General features: G+C 49.3%; 2 protein-coding genes across 3 annotated transcripts; both read left to right on the top strand.

Moving 5' to 3' along the window:
* Window positions 1–97: 97 nt before the first annotated feature.
* CNPY4 (canopy FGF signaling regulator 4) lies at window positions 98–4,643 on the top strand. The gene is made up of 6 exons (XM_090276738.1): window positions 98–376; window positions 2,499–2,625; window positions 2,721–2,817; window positions 3,041–3,163; window positions 3,657–3,774; window positions 3,867–4,643. The coding sequence occupies exons 1-6, from the start codon at window positions 262–264 to the stop codon at window positions 4,022–4,024; spliced, it is 738 nt and encodes a 245-aa protein (XP_090132864.1). The 5' UTR covers window positions 98–261; the 3' UTR covers window positions 4,025–4,643.
* Window positions 4,644–4,710: 67 nt separating this feature from the next.
* MBLAC1 (metallo-beta-lactamase domain containing 1) lies at window positions 4,711–8,673 on the top strand. 2 transcript variants are annotated; one of them, XM_090276736.1, is made up of 2 exons: window positions 4,711–5,149; window positions 5,317–8,673. In XM_090276736.1, the coding sequence occupies exon 2, from the start codon at window positions 5,335–5,337 to the stop codon at window positions 6,145–6,147; it is 813 nt and encodes a 270-aa protein (XP_090132862.1). In that variant the 5' UTR covers window positions 4,711–5,149; window positions 5,317–5,334; the 3' UTR covers window positions 6,148–8,673. The 2 variants fall into 2 exon arrangements, with proteins under 2 accessions (XP_090132862.1, XP_090132863.1); XM_090276737.1 differs by having other exon boundaries at window positions 4,711–5,012.
* Window positions 8,674–9,045: the final 372 nt, after the last annotated feature.

Below are 9,045 nucleotides of genomic sequence, written 5' to 3' on the forward strand. Positions count from 1 at the left end.
CAAACACTTTTCTTGCAATTACTTCTGTTTATTCCTTCACTACCCGGCGGCCAGGACCTTCGGGAGGCACCACAAAACCAAGGCAGGGAAAGGCCCTGAGCTCACGATGGCCCCACGCCCTTTTGGGCTGGCACTGCGCGTGCGCGTCCCGTGCTAGGTTAGATTAAAGTTGCCGCCTTCCCCCTCGGAATTAAAAGGGCCAGCTGCCTTCCCGAAGTTGGTTTGAAGGCAACGGGTGTTGATTCTGGACGGTACTTTGTTATGGGACCTGTGCGTTTGGGAATGTTGCTTTTCATTTTGACTGTGTACGTCCCAGCTTGGCCTGGGACGCCGAAGGAGGAGGATGACAGAGAACGCTTGCCCAGCAAATGCGAAGGTATCTGAAGGGAGTAGCCCTTATTAGCATCCCTCTGCTTCATCTCTTTTGTCTGGGCCGGACCAAATGGACCGTGATGGGTGGGTCAATAAGTCTTCTTGAAAACCCGAGGGAAACCGAATGGGATCATGGGAGAGACCCTATAGCGTTACCCTAAAACTGTGCTACTACAATTCCCATGAGACAGCCAGAGAAAGAGCCTGCTTTCTCTGGCTGGCTTGGGCCCCAATGGTTTCTGGGAATTGTAGTACAGGGACTACCTGCCCGGAACGACCGCTCTGCTAAGCATCTTCATTGTGTGTGTCTTTTCCCCATGTCACTAGACCTAAATCGGGAGATCCTGCAGGAGTGGGGTGTGAGGCTCATACCTTGTGGACATCCTTTTCTCCGCCTTGGCAGAGGCACTCCCAAATTACAGGCCCTGCGCCCTCCTGAGGGGGTTCAGGGATGAGTAAATCAGCCTTTGAAGCTCATAAATGAAAGAGGAGCAGACCACACAACTGGGAGAGGTTCCCCATATGTGTCAGCATGTGTACTGTATGGATTTTACAAGGAGCGGCATCTTCTGTAACTGCATTATGTGCGGGGCCCAGCTGGGAGAGGGTACTTAAGAGCTAGGCCATTGAGTACTCTGGTTCCCTAGTTTGCTGACTTCCTGACTTTAATTTCTTCCCTTGATTCTTTTCCTCTTAACCTGAATTTCAGTATCACTATTCCTGAAGACTTGGTCCTAATTTCTCCTCTCCTTTCACTTGTGCCCCCACTGTTCTCCCCACACCTATGTCAGTTTTTCTAAACAAGACCCAATCTTGTGTCTGGTCAGTCCTTGCTTTAACATTTGTGCAGACCTCCTGCAGTATCAGAATACTGCCAACACTTTTTTAAAGGCAGAGCATATGTAACTTTGTTTTATGCCCCCCCCCCCATTTCTATAACCCAACTCACATTCCCAAAGCTCCCATGCTTAAACCACACTGAACTCAGTGGTCATCAAGCCTGCCTTACACTCTCGCATTCGCATCTCTATGCCTTTGCACATTATTTTTTCCTTTGCCTGGAATAACTCTCTTCCTTCTGTATGTGGTTCTTCAAGACCCAGTTTATTTATTTATTTTTTCTTAAAGATTTTATTTATTTTTAGAGAGAAGGGACAGGAGGGAGAAAGAGGGAGAGAAACATAAATGTGTGGTTGCCTCTGGCACACCCCCAACCGGGGACTCAGCCCACAACCCAGGCATGTGCCCTGACTGGGAATTGAACCAGCAATCCTTTGTTTTATAGGGCTGGCACTCAATCCACTGAGCCACACCAGCCAGGGCTCAAGATCCAGTTTAAATGGATCCTCCTTTGGAAGTCTTTCTTTCTGTCACCTCCCACTGTATTATAAGCCCTTGAAGGGAAAGCGAGTACCTGTGTCTCCTGGGTCTTAGCATAGTGCTTGGAATATTTTAGGCACTTTTGTTTCTTGCCCCTATGTTTAATTTACTTAGCACTTCTTTATAGACCACTTCCTTTCTTGGGACCCATAATGTGCCATGTCACTTGCTGGATGCTGGAAAGGCAGTGGTGGAACAAATGCAGTGCTCACCCTTAAGGAAATCTCAGGCTAGCAGGCAGTCAATATATAACCATTGAATGAATTTCGCATTTCCTAATGAAATTGTCTCTTGGTCTTAACCCTCTAGTGTTGGATCCATCACACCATATTGCCATCTTTTTATCTCTCCCCAACTACTCTAGCAATGTCCCACGGATAGGAATGGTGGGTCTTATTGCTATTGTGCATCCAGAAGGAGCCCAATAAAAAACTGCAGAACAGCAAAGACTTACATAGCGCTCACTATGTGCAGGCACTATGCTAAGGACTTTACATATATTGATTAGTTTAATTCTCATCACACCCCTACGAGGAGGTACTATTATTATCTCCATTTTATAGGTGAAGAAACCAAGGTACAGCAGGATTATTACACAGCTACTAAGTGACTGAGTCAGGACTGCAAACCTGCCAGGCTGGCTCCAGAGTCTGCGCTTTTAACCATCATGTTCTGCTGCCGTTGTTCATCTGCAGAATGAGTTGCTGGCATGTTTGTTTATCTCTTACATCCCCTTGGACATCTAGTGTGTAAGCTGCTGAGCCTGGAGCTACAGGAAGCACTGAGTCACAGTAGCCGATCTCGAGAGGTGCTGGAACTGGGGCAGGTGCTGGACACAGGCAAAAGGAAGAGACACATCCCTTACAGCGTTTCGTGAGTCCTTGGTGCTCCTCCACCTTCTAGCCCCCAAAGGAGCCCTGGGAGTTTGCACAGTATTCAGGGAGTCTTTGTTTCTCCTCTTCCCACAGAGAGACAAGGCTAGAAGAGGCACTGGAAAATTTATGTGAGCAGATCCTGGATTACAATGTTCATGCTGAACGCAAGGGCTCACTAAGATATGCCAAGGTCAGACTCTTCCCCAGGGTAGGATTCCACTTCTCAGACCTGTATCCTTCGGGGCCCACCTTCCGCAGTTCTTGAGTGTCCCCTTCTCATCTTTAGACTCCCTCATCTCACCCCCATGAAACTTACCTGTCAGTCTCCAGTAGTTGACAAAACTGATATGGTGGAAAGGGGATGGAAGAAGTGGGGTAGTGGACTGCGCTGATCCCAAATTCCCATCTCTCAGGGGCAGAGTGAGACCATGGCAACATTGAAAGGCCTGGTGCAGAAGGGGGTGAAGGTGGATCTGGGGATCCCTCTGGAGCTGTGGGACGAGCCCAGTGTAGAGGTCACATTCCTCAAGAAGCAGGTAGGAGAGGATACAGCCTGGGCAGGTGAGAAGGGAACTTGAAAGGGGGGCTAGATCCTAGGGAAGTGTAGCTCTGAGCAGGCAGAAGGGGGCAGGGTGAGGACTGTCATTCATTGAAGTGTATCCAGGAGCATATTAAGACATAATAATGGAGGCTATAATATGCACTACCACTTATTGAGTACCTACTATGTGCAAATTCAGGACCACATACATTTCAACTGCTGCCCCATTTTACACTCACAACCTGATTACCATTTCTCATCTTATAGGCAAGAAGCTGAAACTCAAAGTTTAATAATCTACTCAGCACAGTAGGTGCTAGTAAATGTGTATTGAATGAATGAGGATCACACATCTAGTAAGACAAGTTTAACTTCCTGGTTACCTGCCTCTCTGAGAGATGGGGTGTGAAGACAGGGAGTAAAGAGCAAGGAGGAGGTTTCCAAAGCCCAGGAGAGCAGATACCCTTCTGACCCTTCCACTTGACTAGTGTGAAACAATGCTGGAAGAGTTTGAAGATGTCGTGGGAGACTGGTACTTCCACCATCAGGAGCAGCCCTTACAGCGTTTTCTCTGTGAAGGTCACGTGCTCCCAGCTGCTGAAACTGGTAAGTGTGTGGGCTGGCCCCTTTCCTGCCAGGCCACAATATCCCCGACCCCCAGGACCAGTATCTAAATTGTTTTCTCTCACCCAACCTAGCATGTCTACAGGAAACTTGGACTGGAAAGGAGAAGATCACAGATGGGCAAGTGAAGACAGAAGGGGAGGGGGAGCAAGATCAAGAGGAGGAAGAGAAGGAAAAAGAAGAGATAACTAGCACATCAGGCCACTCCAAGCATGATCCAGAGGATCTTTGACCCTTGCTTTTGAGCATCTATGAAGGACAGGGGTCATGGAGGACACTCTGAAGTCTGAGCTCTCCCTGCTCTACAACTTTAAGGGTGTGTGTGTGACCCACCCCAGAGCTTGTAGTTGTTCCCTCCCATCTGCTCTCAGGCAGGACCCTGATGGTACAGCATGGTATGGCTATGGGGGAGAAAGGTGTGAACAGTAGGTGGAAGCCCTACCCCAACAGATGAACCCTCTCCCTGCCACCTAGCCCTTTATTGTAGATGTGTGTGAAGACAGTGTTGAAGGCTTTTCCCTTTAAATATCTCTCCTATTCCCAGCCTACCCAGAGGTCAACAATGGCATAGGGGTTGTGGGCCTTGGGAAGGTCACTTTGCCTTTTTTAGACCCTTACAAGGAGGAAGCCAGAATGGCATTACCTGAGACTTAATATACACCGCCTGTGTCCAGTAGGCTACATGCAAACAAACTGCCCAAGGAGGGGACACTGAATGGGGATGGGGTAATGTTGGTAAGTTAGGTGGGGTAGATAATTGATCTGCTTCATATTAATTTCACCGAGGGCCCATCACATAATTACAGGTGCCAAATTTTCTACAGCGCTAGTAAACTTAAAAAATACATGTATCAGCTGAGTCCTAAATTTCAAACCACTGACGTGCACACATCACAGCTAGCTGATGTGGCAGCGCCGCACCCAGAGAATAAGGCTGCTGGCCGCTGTCCTGTTTGAAGCTAATGGTGCTTTGTAATGTAGCCCGAGGAAGCTGACAGGGATTCTTCGGCTGAGGGCAGTACTTGGGTTTGGGTCTGTGCTGCGCCTGCCCACGTACGCCAGAATACGCGCCAGGATTAAAATTCACCGTGCCGTGCTGCCTCGGCCACCGTACTTTGGTTTACGGAAACTCGGAGAGAGCAAAATCGCTCACGCTTTTCCGATTTCCATTCTTTCCTCAGAATGAGACAAGATCTAAGAGGCGTAAAACTGGGTCCAAGGTAGAGAGCGGCTTTGGTTATAGTGAGGGAACTAAAAGATATCCTTTGGAGGGTGATGAGTGTGGACCTACCACGCCAGAGGAGGGAGGCGGGGACCGAAGGCACAAAAGAACTCGCAGCGCCAGGTGGAAGAAAAGGTTGGGCAATACCATCTTTGGAAGGGGGCTGAGGGCGATATCACCTTAAGAGTGCGAGGGGGTGGAAAAGAATTGAGTCTAGGAGATGCCACTTGGTGGAGGCCAGGAGCGCGTGGGAATCCCAAAGGGAGTGGACAGTGTCGCACAGTGCCACTTTCTTTCCCCAGCCCGTGCCTTCTCTAGTCATGAGCAGTCTATCGCGGACCGAGCCGCTGCGTGGGGAGCCCCCTCTGCGGGTGCCTGGCGACCCCTACTCCGTGGTGGTTCTTCTGCAGGGCTACGCGGAGCCCGAGGGGGTTGGTGACGCTGTGCGTGCCGATGGCTCTGTGACCCTCGTTCTACCCCAGGCCTGGGGCCCAGCCTCCTGCCAGCGAGACCCCCCGCCCAAGGACGGCGAGGCGAAGACTACCCTGGAGGACGCAGCCCGTGGCCCCATCCTCGTGGACACCGGAGGCCCCTGGGCTCGGGAGGCGCTCCTCCGGGCCCTGGCGGGGCAGGGCGTGGCCCCCGCAGACGTGACTTTGGTGGTGGGGACCCACGGACACTCGGATCATATCGGGAACCTGGGGCTGTTTCCAGGGGCGGCTCTGTTGGTCTCGCATGACTTCTGCCTCCCCGGGGGCCGCTACCTCCCCCACGGGCTGGGTGAGGAGCGGCCCCTGCGGCTGGGGCCAGGACTCGAGGTGTGGGCTACACCGGGCCATGGGGGCCAGCGGGACGTGAGCGTGGTGGTGGCGGGCACGACTCTGGGCACCGTAATGGTGGTAGGCGATGTGTTTGAACGCGATGGAGACGAGGACTCGTGGCAGGCTCTGAGTGAAGACCCGGTGGCCCAGGAGCGGAGCCGGAAGAGGGTCCTAGGTACTGCCGACGTGGTTGTGCCTGGTCACGGAGCCCCCTTCAGGGTGGTCAGGGAAGCCTGGAATCCAGGGACAAAGGATCCAGGGAACAGCCTGCAGGGTCCCGTGGTTGGGAACAAGGATCCCACAATGCACTGATAAGCCCTGGGAGAAACTGGGCCCCCCAACTCCCCAACCATGGAACTGGCATTTAGGGTACAGAGGGCCCAGTCAGCCGGAGTAAGGAGGCTGGTTTTCTAGCGAGGATAGAGTACTGTCATCAGTATCACTATTTTTGCAGCCAAACTAGGACCAAGGACTGGATCAGCTATGTGCCACCTCTGGGGGCTTCGTTAATAAAATGGGAGAATGTTCTTGGGAGAGTTGTCCCAAATAAAAGTAGGAAACTACATTGAAAATTATACTGCCCTAATGTAACTGTGAAACATTAATAGTGACCATCATGCAAATTTTAATCAGCAACAGCAGATAGGGACACTTTTTGGCCAATTAACTTTCTCATGGGATGCAGGTTGTTGAGAGAAGGTGCAGGGTGTAGAAATAACAACATAGTCATCTGACTTGATTCATTCATTAATTCATTCAATAAATACTTTAACTCCTGCAATGTCTCAAGCACTGCTCACTGGGATACAACTGAGCAAGTTAGACAAACACCCTGTCCTTCATGGACATTACATTCTATTGAGAGAGGAGTAAACAACAGTAACAGCTAACCAAATAATTACAAGTTATGGTTAGTGACAGGAGAAAAAAGTAGGCTGAGAAGGGGATAGAGTGCTGGGGTGGGAGGGTGGTCAGGGAGATAATGTTTAATCAGAGAACTGAATGAGAAGAAAGCCAGCCATAAGAGGTTCTGGGAGACAGGTATTGCAGACACTGGGACAGTAAATATAAAGGATGCTGTTGGGTAGGGCTAGGCTGGCAATCATTTCCCAGGTGCCCACAAAGGCCACACAGGTCAGCAAAGGCAACTTGGAGGAGCCAGTTCACTTGGAGAGAGAACCAGTCTGTACCATACATGTACTTATAGCTGTGTCGACCAACTTGATGAACACCAAGAGTACAGTCACAGCTGTCCAGATCCCTGCCATTCATCAGATAAAGATGGGCACAAGGAAGGTGGTAAATTGGACACCAGCTCTGCCATGGTGTGGGGGCCTCTGACCAGGTCCTGCACCATGGAGTACAGGGAGGCCACTGGTGTGTGAAGGGTGTGCAGGGGCCAGCTGTGTGCCTGCCAGTGCAGCATGATGCCTCTGAGTGGTCTCCACAGCCTTCAGGGGCCCTGTCTGATACATGGCTTGTGGGTAGATCCACTGGCATCAGGGCATTGGGGAGGACAAGAGAGAAGTCAGGGGTTATTTAGAACTATGCACTCCTACCTTGTACAAATATAAATTCCAGTCCTGACTTACTTTCCAGAACATAGGTATTCTGCTCATTACTAAGGCCTGGTCATTCAGGGCAACACATATCTGGCTGCATTGTCTCTGGGATGGACAAGTAACCTAAACTAGTCCAGTCTTGGTAATCTTAGGGTTTTTGCTAGAACTAGTGGAAAGAGTCTAGTTTTTTCCTGCAAGACTGACATAGGAAAATGGATCATCATGCGACCTTGTCAGGACAGCCAACTGCTGCTGGGGTCACCAAATGGAGACTGAGAATGAAACTAAACAATAGGGGCAAAAGTGAGCAGTTAAGAGAAACAGGCCTGATGACAAGTTTTTTTTTTTATTTAATTTATTTTTTAGAGAGGAGAAGGGTGAGAGGAAGGAACCTTGTGTCTGGGACCAAACCCGCAGGCACAGGAATCAAACTGATGGCCATTTGCTTTGCAGGACAACACCCAACCAACTGAGCCACACTGGTCAGGGCCTGATGACAAGTTTAAGTGCTGAAAGTCAGACCCACTGCCCAACTCATCAGTCACCTCAGCTGGCTAATCAACTCCTTTCCTGCCTAAGCTGCTTTGTGTTTTCAGTTGCTTGCAGCAAGAGGAGTCATGAAAGGATATAAACACTGGTGGAAATGATCCATTAGAGGCAGTGAGGATGGTGTGGAAAGAGGGCCGATAACAGAGGGATAGCAGTGTTTAAGATATTGGGAGGTCAGGCCCAGAGCGTAGTCTTAGGAGTTTCTTTCAAACTGCTTCATTTTTTTTTTTTTTAATGAAAACTCTCAGGAAAACTTGACCTATATATGATTAGATTCCTCTACTTATATTCAATGGCTCCACATTATCTGCAGAATAACTCAAGCTTTCTTTCCTGGTCCTTTTCAAGTCAAAGTCTGCTCCAGTTTGTCTGGCCTTTCTTCCTTCCAGACAAAACCACAGCCTCCTTTTCTCCTGCAGGCCTTTCATCCTGTTAGTCTCCCTGCTGTCTTCCCTCTCTTCTCCACCATCCAGGCTCAGCTCAGCTCATCTACAGAAAACCTTCCATGATTTTTTCCAACCCTAGCTTAAATTTTTGTAATGCAGTCTCTATATTATTTCACTTAGCATTAGGTAATGCCTGGTGTTGATCTTTTTTTTTGGAAATGCCCTCTTCCCATGGTTCTTGAGAGCAGAAACAATGCAAGATAACTTCTCTGAATGCTCCAGAGCTGAGTATTTTGTCAATAAATGCCATTAAATAAAATACATGCTATTTTTCTGATTAACCTGAGTGTCTCTTGCCTGTTGCCCATTTCTGACTCTTTGTCCAGGATTTAGGTGTCTGTCCCTGTCTGTCTTCTGAGAAGTTCCAGCATCCTGTCCACTTATGCAAACAAAGGGGTGTCTCTTAAAGCACTCCCTGTTCACCTATCTCTTTCTTTTTAAAAAGATTTTATTTGTTTTTAAAGAGAAGGGAAGAGATGGAGACAGAGGGAGAAAAACCTCAATCAGTTTCCTCTTTGCATGCCCCAACCAGGGATCAGGCCCACAACCCAGGCATAGGCCCTGGCCAGGAATCAAACTGGAGACCTTTTAGTTTGCAGGCCGGCACTCAATCCACTGAGCCACACTGGTCAGAGCTGTTTACCTCTTTCTTC

This window comes from Furipterus horrens, unplaced genomic scaffold (genome assembly GCF_987537825.1).
Source record: "Furipterus horrens unplaced genomic scaffold, mFurHor1.1.pri manual_scaffold_5, whole genome shotgun sequence".
NCBI lineage: Eukaryota > Metazoa > Chordata > Mammalia > Chiroptera > Furipteridae > Furipterus > Furipterus horrens.

Coding starts and splice junctions, on each gene's coding strand:
- CNPY4 (XM_090276738.1), top strand. CDS start 262: ATGGGACCTGTGCGTTTGGGAATGTTGCTTTTCATTTTGACTGTGTAC. Junction 3,164..3,656: donor TCACATTCCTCAAGAAGCAG/GTAGGAGAGGAT, acceptor CCACTTGACTAG/TGTGAAACAATGCTGGAAGA. Junction 3,775..3,866: donor GCTCCCAGCTGCTGAAACTG/GTAAGTGTGTGG, acceptor CACCCAACCTAG/CATGTCTACAGGAAACTTGG.
- MBLAC1 (XM_090276736.1), top strand. CDS start 5,335: ATGAGCAGTCTATCGCGGACCGAGCCGCTGCGTGGGGAGCCCCCTCTG.